Below are 24,819 nucleotides of genomic sequence, written 5' to 3' on the forward strand. Positions count from 1 at the left end.
CTTTCCTACATAGCTCCATAAAGTAAGCAGGCATTAACGCAGAGCTGAGAAGACTCATTCTTCAAAATTCATCTGTGGTCTGAGGACACAGGTAACAGTTGAATATACTGTCAAATTGAATTTTTTCTCTGATACAATATCATTACAGAGTTAACTGAGGTATAGTCTACTGTAGAGGCAGAAAAGCTGTAAGAAGTTGCAGGAGTCAATGCATTCCCACCTGGCCAGTAACTAACAAATCTGATTCTGTTGCCAAAATATAAACAGGCAGTTTTAATATAATGGCTCTATGGACCTTAACACAAAGGAATTTATGAACAGCATACCATAAGTAATCTATTTCATAATACATACTTCCCATTCTGCCTGTGACCCTTTGTTATTCACTAAATAGCTATTTAATGCAAAGTTTCAGATGGGAAGTATTCCAAATTTACTATATTGTATTTGAAATAGTGTACACTCATAAAATTCTATTTATTTGGCTTACATGGGATAGAAGAGATTATTAACATTTTATTCCTCTGGGCTCTTAATTTTAGCTTGTCATACAAAGCAAACCTCAAAGCCACAGATCAAGATGACGCTTTTGGCATATCAGACAAAACAGAATAAAATCAACCAAATACGTTAGCCACAAAATTTTACTTATATGTCTGTAACATACATTCTAATGATGAAAGCTTCAGAAATAACTTGCATTCTAGTAGTTTAAGTTACACAGCCACTTTTAAATACGAACTGGATGTCTGCAAACTCACCGTAGTAATGTTCCCTTTCCTTTTTTCTGGAAGAAATGGGCATGCTTTCATTTGTATCTCTTTAACAGCAGCTGTCATGCTATACCTTTCAGGGCTATTTTTAATGAAGACCTCACACTGTGTTGTAACCACCAATGCAGGAGCATCACTTCTTGTTAAATCGGCCACAAACACAATCTCTGGATTTTTAACAACAATGTTCATTTCCATTGTAGACACAGGTTGCACAGGTGCTTCAAAAATACAAATCAAATTAGATGAATTGTTCAAAGATTAAATTGTCATTATTTACATCTCTCTCATAACTTACAGAGAAGTTTTAAGGATTTAGTGATAAGATCTAGCATAACTGGTGTCAGAAAACCTGTAGATCCCTGCAACTGACTTATTTCTAGGCTCTTCACTGGAGATAGAAAATCTTTAAAGCTCTAATTACTTTCAGATACAACAAAAGATTCCACAAAGCTTCTTTGTCAAAATGAAAAGGATAACAGTACCACCACTGTTATTACCTCTGACACTAGCAAATTTATCAGCTTCACTAATATCTACATCAGCCAGCTACCGTAGGGCCTGATGAAAATGCTGGACATTTTCTGCTCTCTGGAGCAGCAAAACACACATTTTTCCACAGGACAATAATGCAGCATTTACTAGCGCTCAATGTAACCATTTGCAGTACCAATATACTTTTATGTAAGACTTCCTAATTTGTTTAGATTTTGATCATCTACTAAATAATCACAGCAGGCCTAGCTGAGGTGGACGCAAGAAAGATACTGGTGTACAGGAAAGCAAAACAAAAAAAAAGGGACTTGCTTTGCAGACCTGATGTGAACTACCTGAGGCCTGGAAGCATAAATAGCCCATTTCCTGCTCTGATGCTCTAATGGACTAATTTCTGATGTCAGGTATAGGGTCCTGCACTAGAAAGACCAAATTGGGCACTCAGGCTAAAAGCCTGTTTCCTGATGTAGGGAGAAGCGCCCATCAGTAGACAAGTGAAATGACAACATTTCTAGGCAGCAGTATCTGGCAGGCTGAATCCATATTTAAGCATAATACTTTATGCTCCATCATTCTCAGGAAGGATGAAAATGATGATCGTGGTAATCATCATTATAAGCTTTGTTGAGGCTGCAAAGATAGCCAAATAAACCTAGAGAATGCCAGCTTTAATTGTCCTTTCCCATTTTATTTTAGACATACATTTTTAAGTATTTCCATTGTGTGGTAAGACAAAGCTTCATTTGGAAATAAAGACCAAGGGACATGAATCAATTTCCATGATGCAAAGAAAGAAACGTCAATGGTTAAAAGAAGCTGTTCTATACACACAAACACAGGAAATAGCATAAAAGGAGTATTATAATTTTTAAGATAGTATCATAATACCAAAATTAAATGGATATTTAAATACAAATTTCTAAATATTTCCAGTATTACCTTGCTCCTTCAAAGGTAATGACTGTTTGAGATTTCTCTGTGCAGCAGCACTTTCTGCATTAGCCTTTAGGAATATATCTGCAACAGTAAGTAGAAACTCCATGCTTGCACAAAGGTATATCTCTTGAACAATCACATCAAGAACAGTGCCATCTCTCCCCTGCTTATAGCTTATATCCACCATAACTTTCTTTTCAAATCCATGTTTCATTTCCACCATCCTGAAAGACCATTAAGGCAGCATTTAATGAGACAATAAAAAACCAGCCACAAATACTGAAAACCACTGAAGATTCTCACTCCAGCTGCAATACATTAACAAGAGTGAATTTAAAAAGTAACACCACAGATTTTAAAACATGACCAATAAATACATTAACATAAATTCTATAAAACTGCAAAAATAACTGGACTCCCATATATTGGCAACTAAAGGTGTTCATAATTTTAACAAGTCAAACCATCATAATTCCTTGTTTACATATCAAATGTATTACACTTGACTGAAATCTGTTACCCTTCATGAAAAAAAAATCTTAGTCTTACTTAGCCAGTGGTTTATTAAAGCTGAAAGTGAAATTTGTTTCCATATGCATTTATTAATTTCATATTTAAAGTTTGTTTTATTTCATATTTAAAGTTTGTTTCTAGCATTTATATTGGCCTCTCACAAACAACATGTGGAACAAAAGGCAAATACAACACATAAGTCTACAGTTACACGTACTTTAAGAAATCACCTACACCAAAACAATTGCTGTTTTAACAGAATACTAAAATGGAAACATTTGGATCTCTCTGTCAAACTCCAATAAACAGTAATTTATGTCAAAATACAGACCTTGGTGTAGCCTTCTGGATTGACTGTCTTTTATCATCTAACGTACAGTTTGCCAGCTTGACGGAAGCATTCATTGAACCATCTGATAACATTTTGACAGCAGCTGACATCAAAACTAACTTAAACTCTGCAAGCTTCAAAAGGTCATCTCTCTGATCCAAATTTGTAACCTGTTTAAATCAAATGAAAATATGTTTGTAGATTTGCTTACAGGTAATGGAAATAATACACAGGTGTGATATACAGCTTTATTCTAACTGGTAAGATTTCTAATAATAATATATTAAATAAACCCACTAGTAATTCAAAAGACAACAAATATCAATAACATACAGAGAAAACTGAAAAAAGCTTGCTAAAGCAAGATTACATTAGTGAGAGGGAGAAAATGTTTAAAAGAAAGTAGAATTGTCATATGCAATTTTGGTTTGTTTGCTGTTTAAAAATACATAGTATATGCAAAGATGCCAAATAAGAAATTAAGTTTTGTCTCTTATGACTAGGTAGCGTTCAGCCAGATATTGGAAAATTGTTTAAAATCTAAAATAACAGACTATAAGTTTACAATAAAATATTACCAAACTTTTAGTAAAAAATTTGCTGACAAGTTTTGTAAATTTAAAACAAGAAGAATAAAAATGCATTCATAGTATAATACAAATTTAAAATCTCTCTCCACAACTTTATTTATATATGTGTGTCCACACATATGTGTGTTTAACTAAAGAATAGGTTGCATCCCTCTGCATTTTTTTCTTCCCAAACTGTATTTTAAACTAAGTTAAGTTTTCAGCAGATTTTTAGTCAGATCACAGAAGGTGCCATGTATTATGTGCTACCACTGGTTATTCTCTTTCCTGTAATATCTGCCATGTGATTTAGTTAAAATAGCTGTTTATCATTTCCATCATGTTTGTTACTATTGCTAGAAATCACTTTCTCTGCTCATAAATTAAACTATTCCTGTTCACAATTTCCAAGACTCTAAGCAACCTTAAAGCTGTTTGTTTCTCTTTGTAACCAAAATTATATTTACCTGTTTTGAATTTGGACTATACAATACTAAAGTCAGAGAGTCGAATCTGAAGTCCAGTTTCAGTGTTGTTTTTATTTTCATAGGTGAATGCAATTCCACCACAGCTGATGTCACAACAGTTACACCTTTCAGAAATTAGAAAAACACTTAATATTAAAAAAGATTACCTGCCTGCAAACAAGGAAAAAAAAACACCCACCAAAACCAACATCTTCACTAATGACTATAAAGACGATGACTTCCCTTTTCCTCTACATGTAAATCCATCCACGCTTAGGATAAGTTTATCATGCTCTCTGTAATAACTTTTGGCAAAAATCACAATGTTTGAGAAAATAAAATACTCCGCTTATATATTCTACATGCAATTTTTGCCATCTTTAAGACATAAATGTGCAACTTCCCTTAATGTTATATGGTACTGTGTGCAAGAATGTTACAAAGACTACAAGTTTACTTTCATCCTCATTTGTTCATCTTGCCACATTTTTGCTATTTTTCACATTTAATAGAAGAGTTCACCAAAAGATTCTTTTCTTAACCTTACTTGCTTTTTTTTAGTGTGTGCTGAACAGTTTAGGAATAAACTGAATAGAAACAACTTTTAGGAATGCAATCATTATGACAAGACAAACAGATCTAAAACTGAACAGCAACAGAACCAGCACGCACAGGAAAAAGAGTAACAGCAACTTTCCAAAGTTGGGATGTTACCAAATCCAGTTGACAGACTTCTAGGTGCTCACTGCATTATTGCCAGAAGAACAAGACAGTCCTTACATTAAAACACATCATGGTACAAAACTCACTACAGTGGCCCAGTTGCTCCTATCATTATCATTATTGTTGGGTATAGCTCAAACCACAATGTCAAGATAATAGAGGCATACTGGTAAAAACAGCTGAATCTGGCATCCTTTCATAAAGGCAATTCCAGCAGAAATAATAAATTGACAGTAATACCTAAAAATGCTAGACCACACATAATTTTAGAAAACATTACCTGCAGAGTGCTGTGAAGTACTATGCATATCACTACAATGGCTAGTCGTATCTTTCGGTTCTGGTAAAGATGTTGATGCACCAGAGCTTCCACCTATATTTTCATTTAGTGTCCTCAATATTGTGGTAATATCCTCCTGGCTGAGAATTAGCTTTAAAAAAGATTGTTATTAAACTCAGAACAACTCAGTTCATGAACCTTTCGGTAACTAAAACCTAAGTCTACAAATAAACAGACAAACCAAATTAAACTCATCTGAGTCTCTGTTTAGCAGACTAAAGAACCAAGAAAAATGTTTCTCTCAAATACACACAACCCCTCACAGTAACTTCTAGGAATCAGAAGTCACTCACACATTATTTTGTTTTTGTTCACAAACTTTCTTTACAAAGCTACAATCTAGAACTTGAATGTTAGAAGGTGTACATGTATAGCCTGACTTATAGTTGCCCAAAATTGTTATCTGCACTTACTCACAAGGTACGTTACAGTAATGGTTACTAGTTCTATTTCAAAATTTGGACAACTGGTTTTCCTCACACAACTGACATGCTTTTTATCTTTTTATGTTAAATTTAAGTAAGCACATGCACTAACTCATACTCAGGCTTGTCATGGGTATGAATTCAGTAGGTGATCACGCTGCCAATGAACAGACCAATAAACCCCAACTTTTTCCAATCCTTCTTTGAAAGATACTGACAGGTAAAAGAAGGCTATAACAGCATACCCACTTCTAACTAGCAACAGTAATATACAGTACAAAGTCTGCCTGCAGTATCACAGGTGAAATACAGAGCTTAGATTAGAACAGAAAGCTATTCACTTCCTTCTTCCCTATGAAACAACAAAATCCACTCTACCTATATGTCTTGAAATACATATACTCAAACAATACCCTAATTAAGGAACTTGAACTTTTATGGACAGAAAAATTAATCCATCTTCCACAGATATTTTAACAGCTGCTTTCAGAAATGAGTGCTTACATTCATAGGTTTGAGTCGGCCAGATATTTCAATATCAGGAACTTCGTTATACCATGCAGCAGCTAAATTTCGTTCAACAGCTACTTCCAGATTGAGTGGCTGGAGCAACTGTACTTCAGTTTGCAATGAACCCTGCTCATAGCATGACCTGTGAACAGAAACGAAATACTCCCAGCTTGACATACTTCACTTACACATTCTAACAAACACATTTCTGTCTTTTCCTCATCTTTTTGAACAGTACTGTAAAATAGCCTCTATACTACTCCTAGGATCTCTAGTTAAAGCCTTACTCCCCAACTAGACATCTTTTCTTGGCAGGGAGCAGACACAACAGGCATATACCAGACACGCAACATACTAACTTCTTGCAAGTTAGGACCTCTTACCTGCTCTCCACTGGCAAGCAATTCCTTCTTTCTTCAGTACTCTTCAACTATGTTTGAAAATCCCCTTCCCTTCCCTCTCCCCCTCCTAATCCCGTGCACCAAGGCCCATTTTCACACACTTCTTTACGGCTATCTGACTTGAGATCTTTCCTGCTATGTACAGCTTGAAAACCCCATCAAAATAGCCGTTGACAAATGGGTATAACCTGTCCCAAAGTACCGAATGATGCGTAAGTCTATTATTCTACACAATATTCCCTAAACAAACATTCGCTTCTATTTAAAGATGTGTAGATTGCTATTTTTCCTAAACCATACATCTTAATTGCTTTTTTAAAATATTTATTAATTATATATTTATATATAATCAAATATAATTAATAATTTAATAATAATTAAAAATATAATACATATATATCAAGATAAGAGTGTATCCATCAACCACCAACCATTAACTAGTTATTTTGATAACAACTTCTCAAAGCTCTCCAACTGAAGTATCCCGAAAGGATTACCTGAATCAAAAAAAAACCTTGACGCTACATTACCTGTATAACTTTAGTTCACTCAATTTCACCGTCATAGAGTCAACAACAGGCGGGAGATTATACCGTGTTTTTGTTTTAGCAATGAAGAATTGGTTCTTCACAGTGATTAGACCAAGATCAGCCACCAGGACATTTGCAGACATTGCTGACTGTGGAACTATCACAACAGGTGCTTTAATATTGATATCTAGTGCCAAACGGGAACTACGCTCCGCTAGCTCTTTTACACCTGTAGCTGCTTTCTCTGCTGCTTGAACAGTTGCCTCAGTAAGAGCTTCCTTAGCGGCTTGAAAGTTATTTATAAAAGCCTAGGAAAAGAATACAGATCTTGAGAATTTTGTTAAGAATTACACTACTTCAAAAACACTAAGAATCACAGTTTTTTAAATAGCAAACCATCTTAAAATACTATTTTTGCTATGCGCATTTTCTGAATTCTTTAATAGGATGATCTCCCCCCAAATATGATAAAGTATGCATATATAAAAATCAATTTCCATACTAAATATTTGGCAAATCAGATGGTAACAGCAATGACCTTGTAACATGACTTGTATGAATTACGTTTTATTTACTCAGATGGAGTGTAAAAGATAGATTTACTTAGCAGAATTTATGGAAAAGGCATTAATTTTCATAGTTTATTACTTATATTTCAGTGAACAGTGTGTATATCTAAAAGCTGCCACAAGTCATTTAAAGAAAAAATTACTAACAATAATAGCAAACATTGTTGCTTAGCCACCCACTCCACAATAACAAACATAAGGAGAAGAAAAGTAAATAGCCCAACCACCAATCCCAGTGAAGTTTTTACAATAGTATATGAGAGTTCTTACACAAACGGACACCACCCCATATGGGATGCTTTATCCTTTTCTAGCTCTGACAATGTTATCTGAATGCTAAGGAATAGTATCTGGAAAATTTAACTTACCAAAATAGATGAAACAAACTTGTTGACAAAAACTACTTGAATACACCCAACAGTTAGGTAAATACGATTGTCAACAACGTCCATGTTTGTATATGCAATGCCATCTGTAGCATTCACATATGATATCATTCTAAAGTTGAAGACTTCTTTTCCTGTGATGTAAAGAGCCTTAAGAAGAAAAAAAAGAGTATCTCTACTGTGAAAATTTATGATGGAGAAACTGAATTCCAAAATAAAATGTAGTACTTCACACTTCTAAGACATTTTTACTTCGAATACCTCAACAATAAATGAAAAAAAAAAAAATCCTTGAAATAGCTGAAAATATTTAGTTGGAATCTCAGCTTGAATAATTCCGTCCATTAAAGTCAACAAAATAAGGAGCGTAATGAGCAGCTGGGCATTACAGTTGCACAAAATCAGTGTCAGCCTAACAATCACCGGTTCTGGGGGCGAAATCAGTCTGCCTATAGAGCATAATGCTCCCAACAAATACATAAAACATTAGTAAAAAAAAAAAAAATCACAGTTAAAGAGTAGAGTCCACAAAGTAAGTTCAATTTAGCATCTATATTCCATTCAGAAATCAATGACACATGCAAACGCATACCTTTTTATACAATGCCATCTCATCAGAATCCATAATAATGATGTTCTTTAATTTTGCAGTCACTTCAGTTGCTGCTTTCTTCATGATAACTTGGCTATCCAGACCTTAAAAAAAAAAAAAAAAAAAAGTCATACAAAATCTAGAGACCATTCTGGTTACAAAGTTTTGTGCCTTTGTGATTAAAGTTTTGTCCCTACCTTCAATGTGAATTTCAGCTATTCTATGTTTTTTCTCTCTAATAAAGATACGTAAACAGGATAAATCCGCACAGATATTGAGGTCGATAACATCTTCATACTTCGATTTTTTTGATGCTGTGGGAAATAAAAAAATAATAAAAATTACAGTTCTTCAAGGAAGAGATGTAATATTTTAGTATCCTTTCCCCAAAGCCTGATTTATATCAAGCCGGCAGCACTGGCAAAGTGCACTGCACTCATACTGGCAAGTATGACACAATGGAATTGTATATACAGGATTGTATATACAGGAGTCCTCATGTGCTTCACAAACTGTGGTAATCAACATCAGTATTTTATTAACTGCAAGAAATACATTTAATATACATCTACACAGTACAAAGCAAAATTAGAGATAGGTTATTGAGGACTAAGCAGTTTACCTCAACTAGTGGTAACATAATAGCTACGTTAATACACTACTCTATCTGGTCTGTTGATTAGTCATCTGCAATCAATGGTCTTGTTTGCACATGGCAGGTGACTTTTTATTAAATCCCCACAACCTGTATTTTCCAAACTTAAGTTTTAAACATGAAAATACCATTAATATAACTAGATATTGAAGAGAAGGGACAGCGGGCATCCTTCAAAATGAGTATGGGCAACCTTAAGACCTACAAAAGATACAAGCACAAACATAGTGCCTTTCAGAATAGAGGTGTCCAAGTATTTAGTCCATTTCTGGTTCTCCCAAAACTGAATAAGAGTAAAAATATTCTATTTCATGTTAACAGAAATAATACCTGTTCATTTTGAGCAGACATGACTGATGCCACACAACACTATCTTCAGGTACAGTGCTAAATACAGAATTCAACAGATGAGGCACTCAACCAATAACTTAGCCCATTTTTTCTGAAAGTCAAATCTGAAGTAATGTTTTATGCTACTTCAAATGACAAAGGGAAATATCATATCTTGTATTCAGGGACTTTGAGTCCTAAGTGGTAAATTCTTATAGGTAATCTATATACAAAGCTAAAAGCAGTAAAATTAAAAGTAATAAACATTCAACCCATTTTTCCACAGCCTAGCTTTTCAGATGAGATATTACCTTTAAGTATTGTGCGTGAGTATGTTAAGGCTATCTCAACCCTCACAATCAAGCTATGGTTCCTTAAATACATCAGCTTCAGTCACATGACTTTATTGTTTGTTGCTAACAGAAGACAAGCCGCAGTAAATTAATCAGTTACTACCCTCAGTCGAAGTTTAGTTTGCACAGTTGTACAGGAGTGGGGGAGAAGGAGGGAGGAGAATCACATATGAAAGTTTTTCAGCTGTGTCTAAATTGTCACATGTTAATACATAAGAAACTAATTTAATCCTTTGCCTCCAAGAATTCTATAAGATACCAAACACTTCAGTGTTTGTCTGCATAGCAAAATGGGTCAAAGTTAGAGAAGTGCTGAATCTTCTGTCCACAGCTCTCAGTAAGCCAAAGAACAGAACGCTTTAAGTTCACAGACTATCACAGGTACACAAATGGTATTTCATCTAGTGTACAACCATGTCCCTGTATAACTGAAATCAAACAACCACCATGAATGAGAATAATCTCACACAGAAAAAAATAATTTAAAAAAATACAGTTAAATGGAATAATTTTTTTTTCCACAGAGCAGTTATTCTACCTTTTACTTCTCAGTTCTATTACGCAATGGAGACCAACAAAACACCTTCAAAGAGCAAGCTGAGGAACTAAACTTCCTAACAATCCGATGGAATAATTAAAAATCATCAGCTGAAAGATAATGGCTGTGTGGCATATTAATACTCTTCTCACATCTCATCCCAGCTCATCTCTCACCATTCCTAAGACAAACATTCTCTTTCATCTTCCTCCATCTCCCCCCAAAAAATAGAGGCTACAAACCTTATTTTCTCTCATTTTGTTAATAACCTGTTTGGCTCCAAACATGATAATTACCTTTCATTTCACAATGCTTAAAAAACTAACGTAACTGATTTCATTTAAGTACATACGGGAAATAAATACTCAAATCCCAAGAGCAGCTGTGCACCCAAAAGCTTGAATTTTTTTTTCCTAATACAGGTACTGCTTCTGTCTCAAGTTCTTCTTCAAAAAACACAATCAGGCTACTAGTTCACTAACCTCCCATAATAAAAATCATCGACCCTCACCAACACTGTGAATTAATCACTGAATATGAGCATATATTAGACTTACAAACATATTTCTGTTTTGCAAAACAGAAATACATTTGTAAAGGCAGCACAAGCTAACATTCTCCAAAAAAATCTCACCAAATGTTGCAAATGTGATACTTGGGGTTTAACGATACCAAACTAGTACTGAAGTTTAACTCAAAATGCTTGTAAGAACTAACATCAGTGAATGCAGACAGCCTCAGAAAGATCTTGTCAGTGTACCAGCTGGTTGGCTAGGTCAGTCCTATGACAGAACTACTGAAATCAGTAATGCAGGGCAAGTATTACAATACTTGAACTAGAATCATCTTGAGAATTATCCTCTACCATAGTTTTTGTGTGTGTGCTTTCTTTTTTGTTTTAATAACTAGCTGGATGCTCAGTGATTTACGATTAACAGCAAGCAATGATTGCAAAGATCTCAGAGAAGACCTTCTCAGAGCAGAAATGAACATCATATGCATAATGTTGAGCATTTAATAGAAGCTTTCATTTCAAAGCAGCTCCCAGACACAAGATCAAAAAACGGTGGTGATTGGTTTGTTTGCTCTTGCACAACATTATCAACAAACCAGACCTGACGAATTCTTGGTCAGAGAATGATAAACTAATAATCTGATAAACTGATAATTCCAACAAATTATTCCTACAAAATTGGTGCCAAAAAGAATTTAGCCATTCAGCAAATCAGTAAATCACTAGTAACCAAAACTGTCCTGGAGCTTATGAAATGCAGTAGTGTATATTTTGTACTAATCTCTACAGCCAATGTCTACACATCAATAAATGGCTAGATGAGTACCTGCAGGTTGCAAACCTAAACCAACAAAAATATTTTGATGATTTGAAGAAAGATAGTGTACAAAGTCATTTCACTGAGGAGTTAGAGAAAAACGGTAATTACACTATTATTTGGAAAGCATAAAAGTGTCTAGAATATATTTAATACACTTATCACAGAAAGTTTTCACCTTCATATGAAATTTTCTAACCCATAAAGTTTTTTTATTTCCTTACTTTTTATAAACACCTTTTCCGCATAAATGCTGTAATGCAAAAATACTTTTCTCATTGTATGGGAGAACACCATTAGGAACATAATCAGTGCCAATAAGCTACCATTCAACACAGATTATCCTAACCAAGTGAATTTGAACACATACCTTCAAAAAACATGCTTAGTATTTCTACGTCAGGAAATGTCAACAGCTGCAGCATCTACCTTGCCTCATTAATTATACAGTTATTCCTCACCTATACACTTCCAGTCAGGGAATAAGAGTATACCCTTGCTAACCCATAGTACTCTGATGCCTAACATTCTTATTACCACTGAAATCAAAAAAGCCTGTGAAATGGATAAGTAAATATACCCTAAAAAACCCTGCTCATTTCAAAAGTCATTGACAGGATTACAAAGATAGGAAATATGTCTGTTTTCTTCCTCGCTTAAATAAGTGAAGAGAGAGGACTGAAAGGCGGGGTGGGGGGTGGGGTGTGTGTGTGGAAGGGAGAATAAAGAAACTTACTTAATTTCTTAAGAACATCCTTCTTCTCCTCTATTTTTTCATGGACCGGTTCTTCTGCAACTTTAGTTTCTTGTTTGGGTAGAAGATTGTTCAGATAGTTCATAGCATTCAGCAGAGCTTCAGTATGCAAATGAACATCTAGAGATGAAAAGTTCACCTAAAAGAACAAATTATGTTTAGCCTCTCTTCCCACAATGAGAAAATGATGTTAAAAAAAGATTATCATACCTTTATTTTCTGTAGAACATTCTGATAGGCAGTTTTCAGTTCCGGTCCATTAATATCAGCCTATCCCACCAAATGTGCATGTAAAACAAACAAACAAATCAGGAGAAGTTTGCAAATTTGATTAGAGAGAATTTATTTCAAAAACCACTACAACTGAAGATGTACAAGTTAATCTGTTTAGGGAGCAGATAGACTTTGCACATGACACTCAATATGTTAAGGAATGAATAAGTAAGGAAAAAATCTTCAACAATTGCTCAATAAAACTGTACTGTTTATGATTGGCTTACAATTCAAAAGCAAAGTCTGCTCTTTTCTCACCTTTATGTACTCCAGAGTGAGAAGATCATCTTCTACATTATCCAAAGTAGTAATTATGTAAACTGGTTTGTCATTATCATCTTAAAGAAACCCAAAAGAATAAAAAAGATTACTTTCTTTTTTAAAGAAAAAAATTTACAAGTTTTCTACAACTCTTTTAATCATCTGTAGACTTCAAACTAGGCTACTAGCTGTCATTACTATTTAATCACAAAACCTCTTCCGCAGACCTAAAACAGTTAGATGTCTCTACTAAAATCATCAGCACTAGAACATATTTACCAAAGCATTACTAAGAGAATGAGCTTCTGAATTACTTTTCCCTTCCCCCACCCCTCACATTTAATTTAGGAAGCAAATCTTCCTCAGTTACAAAAGAAAGCCCTACAGGCTTTTTGAAGACAAATTCAGAGTGTTATTTGCGAATAATTTTTTGATCAGACTATAAATACTTACCCATATACTCCGGGCACAGCAGACAAACTTCACGAAGGAAAGCATTTGCAGTCATGTCAAATGTTCTTAATTTAAGTTCAGTGCCTAACCCTACAATATCAAGCTGCAGCACAGGTGTCTCAGTATTACCAGTAAGACGGCATAATTTAATTAAGACCTAAAAAACCCCAAACAAACAAATAAACAAAAAAACAGAAAAAAAGGTAGGGGATTATCCTTTTAATCTTTATGTAGGATTACATATTTACATACATTTTACTGGCTAATGTGTATTGATCATTTAACTTTATACAGCAAATGCCCTGGAAAAAATAAACAGTTCAACAAGCAAAATTGCTAGAATACTGCCTGCTGCTATTTTAACAAAAACTTCAAGCATGCACACATGTAATACCAAAGTTACACTTACATGAAGTGATTTATTTTTAAAAACAGCTCTGTAAAGCATTTAGTAATGTTCAACCCGGTCAAAACTAGATTTTCAGTCAGCATAAAGAGTCTACTGCTTTCACTGGCATTTCTTTGAACTCTCCTGGCAAGAGTTAGATTCCTAAGATGAATATCAGGTGAGAGGATTTCCTACTTTTTCACCCATGCATGACAAAGATGTTGTTAAATAAATATCTAGCCAAGCTGTCGTTATCTGTCTTTCGCAGCCAACACAAAACAAGAGACATGTACTCTTCCTTTCCACATAATGCTCTCTACAAATAGGGAAAATCAAAACTAAACCCAGTAAGTCATTTTAAACTATAAAGCCAACAAACAGAGAGAAGGTGATTCTTAATAGATTCTCAGTTGTATTTTTTTCTTATAGATTGTAAGATAGTTTCCATTAGAGAATAATGTAAAATACAGCATCTATCTTTAGACTAGTAGTTCTTAAATGAGGTCTTGTCATCCCACAAAAACTAGTACATTTCAATTTTATTTATGTATTTTCTGTAAGGTATAGTATATAATAAGGTATGTTGCAAGCTAGTTATGATATGTTGAAGCCATTCTGTAAGCTCTACCCTAAAACAGAACATCTAAAGTTAACTGAATTTGTATGGTGTCGTGGCTTAACCCCAGCCGGCAACTAAGCACCACGCAGACGCCCGATCACTCACCCCACCCAGTGGGATTGGGGGAGAGAATCGGGAAAAAAAAACTCGTGAGTTGAGATAAAGACAGTTTAATAGGACAGAAAGGAATGAAAAACAGTGATAACGATAATAATAATATGACAATAGTAATACTAAAAGAATTAAACTGTACAAAGCAAGTGGTGCACAATGCAATTGCTCACCACTCGTTGACTGATGCCCAGTTAGTTCCTGAGCTGCGATCTGCCCCTCCCAGCCAACTCCCACAGTTTATATACTGGGCATGATGTCACATGGTATGGAATATTCCTTTGGCCAGTTTGGGTCAGCTGTCCTGGCTGTGTCCCCTCCCAGCTTCTCGTGCCCCTCCAGCCTTCTTGCTGGCTGGGCATGAGAAGCTGAAAAATCCTTGACTTAGTATAAACACTACTTAGCAACAACTGAAAACACCAGTGTGTTATCAACATTATTCTTCTACTAAATCCAAAACACAGCACTATACCAGCTACTAGGAAGAAAATTAACTCTGTCCTAGCCGAAACCAGGACAATGGTTTATTTGTAAAGTTATACAGTGAGTAGCAGCAATAACACTGTCATAACCGTGATGGTCTAATGATAAAGGTAATAATAGTGGTAAGAGGCCATCTCTTTTACTAGACCAACTGATGCAGTCAGAAACAGTATCTTGCATTTGGGTAAAATACTCTTTGTTTTCCCCAAGTCTGAAACAGCAAGAATAACATATAAAACATCTCATAGGGAACATGTTACAGATTTAGGTGTGATGCCAACAGAGTGTGGGAAAAACTGGAGCAGAAAAATAGGGTGCTTGTTACAAGATGAAACATTAATGAATTTTTCCCAGTGACCGCAGCAGTATCTGGAAAAAAGATGTCAAAAGCTACCTCTTAAGCCAAAACAAATATATAATGTGATTTTTGAGTGACAGTTAGGTAAAGGAAATTCAGTGATAAAATGAGTTGGGAAATAAAGTGGATAAATCAAAGCATTTCAGTGACGACAAGGATGCAGAAGCACAACTGTGACTTGCAAAAAAACTCTACAGAATAGTTTCAGCAAGAAATGAGGAACCAATACTTCTGCAAACATGGATTCATTAACACAACAAACAGGGAAAAACTACAGTTCAGATGTGCTTCAGAGCAATAAAAAAAATAAAAATGTAACTTTACCTCAGCTACTTCAAACCTTAGCTGGAATTCCGTCATATTTTTCAAAGATTCTTGTTTACGTAGCTTTTTTCGCCTTGTACTGCTAGCTCGCTTGAGGGAACCAGATGGGGCTTCAAAAAATGGCATGTCTTCCACAGGACTGCTTAGAGCATCATAAAATTCTTCTTCTGATTCTAAGGATTAATTCACAATAACATTACATGTACATTTTAGACAGCCAATATTTTGCAGTACTACAACCTAGAATTTTTATGTCTACATCTATAGAAACTTAAATGCACAAGTATGGGAAGATTACCTAGCTGATAATTAGCAACCAACAAAGTCTGTTTCTATAGTTATCTCCGCTCCTGCCTCCACAACTTTCCACAACACCTACAGCTCCCTCTATCATGTCATCATAAATCAGTTCTCGTCAACTAACTCCTTCATCAGCATTCTCTCACTATTGGCTGTGCAAAAGACAGCACAAACTGTGGCTCATCTTGCCTTTGGTGTGTACTCTTCTACTGCTCTGACTGCTGCTGACCGTACAGAAGCCTTTGCCTCACTATCAGTGGCACTACTTTGGATCTTTCTCTGCTAAGGATCTCCCATTTCAGGAGAGACTCCTAAGGACTATGAAGATTTTAATCCACCTGACATTATTACAGAAGTATAACCAAGCCTAATCAATTGCACCATCCTATAAGGCTCTTTTCCTTCACCTAAAAACCATAAACAGTGAAGTTAAAGGTAACTGTGGAAGAAGTATCCTTCTTCTGACAAAACTGAACAAGTGACATTCAGAGGTATTTTCTAAGGCTGAAAAGCACCCTTGAGTCTAGGAGGTGAAGACAGAGAAATAACATGAATCATTTAAAATGACTGCACAGCTGTATGTATAGTATAAATTAAAAACCAGACTTGATTCAATCTAAATCTAGTCATTACTTTCTCAAATTAATTGTTGCCAGTGTTCGCTCTCATCTCACCCTAATTTTTAAGAATTGAAAGACACTTTACCTTTGGGCACTTAAAGGAACTCATACAAAAAAAGGATGAAGATGCACAGATACATATTTCTATACATACTGTACACACACTGAATTCAAAGTGACAAAGTAGATGTAAAAATCGACTTTGCTGATAATTTTGCTAGTGTTTGCAAACCACATATATCATTAACTTGAGAGAGGAGAAAAAGTATTGTTCTCTGTTTCTCCAGTTGAGTGTTTTGGCATGACAAAGGTGACTTGACACTGAAATAACTGATTATATTATTATGACACTGAAATATTTGATTATTTTTCAAATGTAACTACTAGATGGAACGTTACAATCTAGCTAAGTTGTTTGAACAGCAAGGCAATATTAAACATGACCAGTTTCTCCACAGGCAATCTTCTGTTTGATCCTGTGGAAGCTGAAATTATGTTTGTTTATAGCAACACAGTAGTTTCTAACAGTCATTGTTTCAGTATTTTGTAATTTAAATAAATCCAGCTAAGTAGGAGAGAAATCCTTCACCAGAAGAAAATAATTAAAACTATCATCAGAGGACCAAGTACATACTGAAGCAAAAAATGACATACATACTACTTCAGATGTTCTGAATAGAGATTTGCAGTAACATAGGCAAAGACAAAAATAAACAAACCCATCTTACCAAACAAATATTTTACTGCTTTGCCTTCAGAAAGGGAATGGCAAGAACAAGCATACAGAATTTTACTGCTATGAGAAAATACTCAAATATTTTGTACAGTGAATTATAATAAGCTGCACAGAATATAACACTACTCAACCTTCAAGGACTTGAAACAAAGCCACAAATGGTCACTTACTCCAAGAGAAACAAACTAATTCCATGAACTCAAAAACTTGACTTGACCTGTTTATTAAATCAGACTTTAAAATAGATTGTATTACCTGACTCAGCAAATGAATGAAGATCCAAAACAGGAAACACACCTTGTGATAAATGTGGTGCTGAGAGCACAGGGGATATTGCAGCCTGAAACAGAAGATACCATAAAATTTTTTGCTTGAATTCATTGGTCATGCTATTGCATGCACATATGCTGCATGGAAGTTTTATAACTTAAGGAAATTGGTAACTGAAGTAACTGAAAATGTGTGAAATGTCACTGGTTTGCCACTAGCGTGGAAAAAAGGACCAGAATCCTCACTCCATGTGGTATCATATATGACAGAATTAAATTCTCTTAGTGAAGGTAACCAAATGGTTTATTCACCAAAGCCAGATTTCCCATCAAGCCTCAGAAAGCAGTCTTGGTGGTTCGAGTTTGTAAAGAACTCTCACCAGCATGTTCCATGTGCATATTTAGTATACATGTGCCTTGCACAGAGTACTAAAGTAAGGAGAGATGTGTGCGTTGCCTGTGTGCCAATTCTTCTCGAGTGCCTTTGGCTCCGGACTGCACAGACGACGGTAGTTCGTTTCCTGCCCCGCCCCCCCCCCCATCTCAAACAATTATTCAATAACTCACAGCACCTTATAGAAATCTAAGTCTTATGGCAACAAAGAAACATTCATCTTTGAGTGTTGTTTCCAAGGCTCCATTTTTCATCTCACCCTTCACATTTCAACAGTCTCTCTTGTCAGTCTGCAGCCTACATAATTTGACCTTACTGATTATATCCATGTCTATGAGTGACAGATACACCAAGTCTCTAAGTCTTATAATTGTGAAAGTGTCTCATCTGTAACACTTTCACATTCTAAGAAGACAAGGAGAAGAAACTGTGAGACTTGACTTCACAGTGCCAAATCATGAGAAATAAAGCCTTCTACACTGAAGTGGACAGCCTTCTTGTACTAAAGTACAAGAAAGTGCAAGGTGCAAAAACCTAGAAGGATCTGTTCTGAAGAGTCTTCTGTTTTCACAGCCCAAGAAGAAATTCCTCCACTAACTCAAAATGTAAAGAACAGAGTTCACATGCGGAGCTCTGAAAAAGGATTTCACATCCTTTTTGGTTCAGCAGTGATGTGATGGCAACAAAGCTCAGAAGAATTTCAGCTACAAGAATTAAAGCATGGAAGTATATCTGCCACCACCAAAGCAGCAAATCCACTCAAATTAACTGAATTTAATACAAGCAATTAGAGTCTGTCAAGCTCTGCAGTAGATGGAAGCTTGAACAGACAGGTTTAAGCATAGCTTTTAATATGGACGCCGCATATAATGCAAATACATTCACACTGGCTCAGTCTTTCCTCACCTCAACTTCTACATCACAAGTAATGTACATGTAATACTAAGCACATCAAAGTCACTTAAAATATTTTAAATGTAATAGTTGAATTCTGTAATTAAATTCAAGTATAGGCAATGTTATAAAGTACAGGATAATAATCTTATATGTGCACATTTTATTTACGTAAAACTAAAATTCCATCACTTATTCTTGAAGAAAGTTTGTCTGTGATTAGTTGCACAAAACAACAGAGACTAGGGCAGCTTTTGGCTGGGGATACTATTAGTATATGAAGAGTGAAAGAGCAGGTCAGAACTAGCTAGGATTTTAATGTCACCACTAAAGAGATGGCAGGAACTACATGTTGAAGGGAAACAATCTTCACTCAACATAAACTTTCAACAGATATGCATGTCTAGTCGAGTACATTTACAGTTATTGAATATTACGCTAACATAACCCACAGTAAACGCCACCAGAACTGCAGCAACAGCCATCACGAACAGGGCAGAATAATTTGTATAAAGATGGAAAGATAATTTTTAAGTAATCTTAAAAAAAACCCCAAACCACAAAGATGACCATTATTCCTTTAGAATCAAGTACATAAAAGATTAAATAACAGATAATTAGAAGTATTTACAAATGACAGAAAAATGGATAGCTCAATTTTGTCTTTGACCTTGAGATTTCACATATGTTCAAATGATAGGACTGCTTTAAAGATATATAAAAAAAAGCCAGATCATGCAGATTAGAGTGATGTTAAATATTAGCAATTCGGAGTTCATTTCCTGGTTTTGTTAAAAACAGCTCATATCAAAAGGTAACATGTACTTTTCAGGAACAGTAACAAGAAAGTGGCAATCCTCTGTCCCAAAGAAAGCATAAAACAGTGGCCTGAACCATTTTCGCTAAGGAAAAGGGGTGGGGAAGTAGGGAGAGAACACACTCCACACTCCTAAACCTTAGCAATGCCAGGCAGAACTGCTACCCACTCAGGTGTGTTGTATAACTGAATAAAGAAAAGCTGGGAAGAGCAGTGAAGTCAGCTGAAATGAAGCTGCCACTTTTGCCAGGCAGGCACTGTTTAGCCAGCATTAGCCACAGATAGTGGATATTTTTTGGTTTGGTTTTGAAAGTTAAACTCCTGTCTGACTAAGATCCACATAGCACTTCAACTTTAAAAATTCCAAGGTTTCAACCTGTTCTTCACTAAACAAAATAGCTGAACGCGAACTCTGCAGCACTCTGATACGTGTGTAAATTTGAAGGTATAATTAAGCTAATCCTCAACAAAAGTGAATATGTTTGTTAATTAAGATTAATATGAACTACAAAGTAATTCCCAGAGTAGTAAAAGTTTGGGGGTTTTTTATTTTCAATTCAACCACTGGACAACCATTTCATAATTATTGACTAAAGATCACAATAAACTAACCAAATAACAAGCAAAATTTCTATAGCTTTAGAGAATTAGCTAAGTTTTTCAAGACGTACTAAGTAAATCCTTGTTCTCCGCTTTCTTGCGCTCCTTTCCAAACTGCAATGCTAACAGCAAAAAGGTATTTTTCTGATAATTATTAATGAAATATTTTTTAAAAACCTTACCTCAGTTATTTTTGGAGGAGAACTGGTAGCAGGAGCACTTTCTGGCTTAGGAATGCTATCAAGTAGCTCCAAGATACTTGTCAGTTTCTGGTCTGATATTTGGACAGAAAGTAAAGGCAGCTGTCCAGAGAGTTTGAACCTGTTTTGTAAACAATCAAAAAGTTATCTTAAAACTATTTCATTCAAACTTCACATTAATTTTCTTCTGAAAAACACACAAGTCTTCCTGGTCAAAATCACTCATCTAACCGCTGCGTGTTATGTACGTATGTATGTATGTAACTTCTGTTGCACACAGAAGAGTTACTTAACCAGCAAATACCCAGTCATTAATGTAATTTATATTTCCATTCGATACAACATCTTGTGGATCAGGACTGCAAATAATGCTAATAACTACTTGTGTTTGGGTACATAAAGCATATTTTCCTCACAATCAGAAATTGTTCCCTCTTGTTTGTATATTTAATTCAATTACTTGTAATAAATCACATAACTGAGCCTTCTTACAGTATTTTACAGACAAAAAGGCAGGGGCTTTTTTTGCGTAAGAATGTTTACAGCTCAAAACTTCAAGCAAAGTATACCAAGTACTTCCTAGAAGTTATGTATATTTAAGCTGACTCTAGCAGTAGTCTAAATATTTAACAAAGGAATAAATGGCATAGCTATAAAGGACATAAAAGGATAAAATAAGCGCCTTTAAAAATGAAAGCAGTAAAACATATTTGAAGCCTGTTTGGATAGGTTTCACCAAAAAGAATTAGAATCACTTCAAACGTAGATGCTGACTTTTTAAAGACCTAAAACTCATCCCAGTTCCTCACAGAAGTGAGCACAACAGAGATAAGCAGAAAACTGGCTCCAAGAACATTATTATGCTTTTATTACAACATCCAGTTAGAACAGATGAAGTCTGTTCAATAAGCCAACTGTCCAACAACGGGCAGCAGCAGATGCTTAACACGTAGGGTGTAAGGAACAGGACCTGCTATTTCCTCCCAGTTTTGCTGTGCTTAACTCACAGCTCAATCTTCAAAGGAATATAAAATATAATACATTGGAGAAGATGTGAGAACAAAACCCCCCAAATTTTCAATCAGCCTCAACTAATTTTGAGACTACAAGAGTAACTGGAAAAACAGCTCCTCCTACCTGAGCAAGTCAAGCACAAAGTTGTACGTGTTAAACTGTAAGTACCTAGCTTTCTACAATTCATGAATTTCTTCACATCCTTAAATTCTCAAGGAGTTAACTCTCAACCACTTTTGACTTTTATTCTTAATTCTAGTTCTGTCAGAGAGAAATTTAGACTTTTTTTTTCTTTTTTGTTCTTTTATTTTAACGGAGAGGGGCAGGGTAGACATGTAGCTGCCGGGTCTGAAAGGACGTGTCCATCTACTGCTTGAGTGCTCCAGTACTCTAGGACACTTAGCAATTCTCACTTCCATTGCACTTAAACCTCCCTACAAAAATGTATGTATATTGTTAAGACATTTCTGATGAATGTTCGTACAATGGACAGCCCATGCAGTTACATGGAAGGCACTTAGCAGATACAAGGCAGACAACTGCAAATAATCCCAGGCTCACTACACTGCTCTTTTAACAAAAGCTTTTAAGGTTCAGAAAACATCTGGAAGTGGAATACAATTATTCCCAATTTGTAGAGACTGAGGCATGGAGGAGCTAAGTACTTCAATTGATGAGGAAATCTGTGCAGAAATTTCGTCCAGGTTCAGACTGGTTATATTTAGAGAGAAGAAAATGTTAAGAATGCCATTCTCAAAGCTGCAAATAAGTACATTCCTTCAAATGGGAATTTTTTTTTTTTTTAATGAACGCTATTACATGGAAGGATACTCTTAATATTGGTATCCTAATACTGGCTTCATACACCTTCAAAAACCAGATGATAGACTCCCAGACACCTCCTTCAGAAAATGAGGGAACCACATCACAGGATAAAATAAACATCAAAAAAACTTACAGAGGGCAGAAAACTACAGAATCGTATTAGTGCTTCCAAATGTGAAGTGACAGAAACTATAAGGAGCACCGCATCCTATTCTCAGAAATGAAAGGCAGGCAGATATTCAGAGTCAACGACAGAGTGAAAGCCCATTTTAAGGGTTAGGAAACATGAGCAGATGAAAATACAGGTTACCAGTGAAAGGCCCTTGATACAGTGGTCTTCAAGAAACAAAAATTACATAAATTTGTATTCTCTTCAAGGCAGCAATATAGAAATGTGCCTTTCTAAACAAAGCCAGCACAAAGTCCTGGTCAATTCATCATTGGTTTCAAACAACAAAATCACAAGGAATTCAACTGGATTCAATGGTCACCCAAGGAAGTACAAACATCAAAGAATCAAAAAAATACAGACACTCAATTACCTGCTTTTTAGATAACTTAAAGTAAAATAGGTGCCCTCCAAACTAAGGGCCTCATTCATAAAATTCTACTACAGTAAACAAAGCAATTTTGGTACTAGTTTTTGCTGTAGAACAAACATTTTTCCACTATGCTGTTCTACAGCACAGTTCCAAACATTAATTAAAAAAAGCTCATGAAAGATATAATGCTGGCTTTATATGCAAGTATACTTATAAAAATTGGAATATAACAGAATAGTTACATGTATACTAAAAATACATTCATATATGTGTAACCAATGTGAGCAATACTGATGCATAATATCCTATTCAACTATAATTAGTAAAATTTACAGTTTAGGGGATTTTTGCTGACACAAAAGCTATCAGTTAATTTTTATCATTTGTGCACAATGTCATCTAGAGATCACATGGGCCTAAATATTTGTACTTAAACACTCATCAACTGACCATTCTTAAAAAGAGATTATGCAGTGATAGTAAGAGATTTGGCATTTGAAGATATGTTGATATTGACAGTATTGATGGGTTTGAGTAGTCACAGCTAGAAGCCAACAGAAAATAGAACATTTGTAGTTTTAACTGATTTGGAAGATATATAACCAAATGCAAAAATTTATCATACGATCCTAACCAGATATATACTATACAGAAGTTCATGATTTTCAGACTTCAGACTTTTAAAGAGCTCAAAGCAAGAAGGAAGAGCAGCAAGCCCTTAAAGAAAAGGTCAAATCTCCACCATGAGGTAAAAAGCTGCTGTACCAGCCATTTCAGGACTGGTAGATGACTCTAGAATATTATAATACCATCTGCAGAACACATCCTGGAAGCATTTGGAGACTGAACCAGGTACAAAATGAACAAGTTCAGCTGTTGCTGAGTCATGGTATCAACATGCTACATTTGAAATGGTTACTTGCTCTTGGTGCACATTAAAGTACTAGTTATGATTAGTAACTCACTGCGGTATACACTTATCTAGTACCAAACTGCTGTCCGTGGCATTCCTAACTGTTGTAGACAGTGCAGGCACTCAGAAAGAAGCAGCAGCTGATCTCCAAGAAATATTACTATCTCAGTGGAAGAAAAATTTGCCTATTTCTAGACACAGGTAGAAACTATTTACTGTCAAGTAAGTGACTGTATGAGAATTCAGAATACAGAAATAGTATCCATTAGGGAAAAATTTCCCAGAATCTGTCTAGACACATAAACTGCCAAAAGGAGAAGCACACCTGGCAGCAAAGACAGTTACACAGGTAGTAGTACTACAATACTGTAACAGGTGTTCTCATTAAGAGCAGACACTCCTTAACCCAGGCTATACTAGCGTAACTCGGAGAGATGTTGATTACAAACCTACATTAAAACGACAATTTTGTTATATGACCCTAGAAATGAAATCTCACTTTCCCTCCCTGCACTGACATAAAAAGACAGATTCCTGTGAGTTGTATTTCCTTTATCTCACCTTCTCTACCAAACGGAGAAAAAGTAAGGAGGAAAAGAATACAATGTTTTGTAAAGTCAAGCATCAAAATTCAGAATCTAGACTCCCAGGTTTCCAGGAGGTGGCACCATTATACCATGTAATCATTGATCTGCATTCACAATACACAGCACTGGTGAGGTACCTTATTTTTAGAGTTTTTTTCTGACTAAGCAAATCCTAGATTCGTCATAATTCTTTTATTTCATAAACTGCCTCTTGATTTTCCTGATTGTACTAAACAATTTTCTACAATAGCCTAGGTCTATTTTTATGCCATTAATTTTCTGAAGTGCCTAGCTAAAATCTGAATTTCCAACAGTCT

At 35.3% G+C, this 24,819-nt stretch overlaps 1 protein-coding gene across 2 annotated transcripts in view; it reads right to left on the bottom strand.

Moving 5' to 3' along the window:
• The window catches only part of VPS13A (vacuolar protein sorting 13 homolog A), a 112,031-nt gene that overhangs the window by 54,255 nt on the left and 32,957 nt on the right, over positions 1 to 24,819 (bottom strand). For both annotated transcript variants that reach the window (XM_050912573.1, XM_050912574.1), the window contains exons 23-39: positions 20,604 to 20,742; positions 17,703 to 17,787; positions 15,792 to 15,964; positions 13,509 to 13,665; positions 13,053 to 13,132; positions 12,732 to 12,791; positions 12,504 to 12,660; positions 8,758 to 8,874; positions 8,561 to 8,664; positions 7,951 to 8,118; positions 7,014 to 7,321; positions 6,077 to 6,224; positions 5,088 to 5,238; positions 4,085 to 4,209; positions 3,049 to 3,218; positions 2,208 to 2,428; positions 762 to 994 (exon numbers count right to left, since the gene is read on the bottom strand). In XM_050912573.1, the coding sequence (XP_050768530.1) occupies positions 762 to 994; positions 2,208 to 2,428; positions 3,049 to 3,218; positions 4,085 to 4,209; positions 5,088 to 5,238; positions 6,077 to 6,224; positions 7,014 to 7,321; positions 7,951 to 8,118; positions 8,561 to 8,664; positions 8,758 to 8,874; positions 12,504 to 12,660; positions 12,732 to 12,791; positions 13,053 to 13,132; positions 13,509 to 13,665; positions 15,792 to 15,964; positions 17,703 to 17,787; positions 20,604 to 20,742 (2,596 nt within the window). The remainder of the gene's footprint in view (positions 1 to 761; positions 995 to 2,207; positions 2,429 to 3,048; positions 3,219 to 4,084; positions 4,210 to 5,087; positions 5,239 to 6,076; positions 6,225 to 7,013; positions 7,322 to 7,950; positions 8,119 to 8,560; positions 8,665 to 8,757; positions 8,875 to 12,503; positions 12,661 to 12,731; positions 12,792 to 13,052; positions 13,133 to 13,508; positions 13,666 to 15,791; positions 15,965 to 17,702; positions 17,788 to 20,603; positions 20,743 to 24,819) is intronic.

The sequence above is a fragment of the Gymnogyps californianus genome, chromosome Z, assembly GCF_018139145.2.
Source record: "Gymnogyps californianus isolate 813 chromosome Z, ASM1813914v2, whole genome shotgun sequence".
Classification (NCBI taxonomy): Eukaryota; Metazoa; Chordata; class Aves; order Accipitriformes; family Cathartidae; genus Gymnogyps; species Gymnogyps californianus.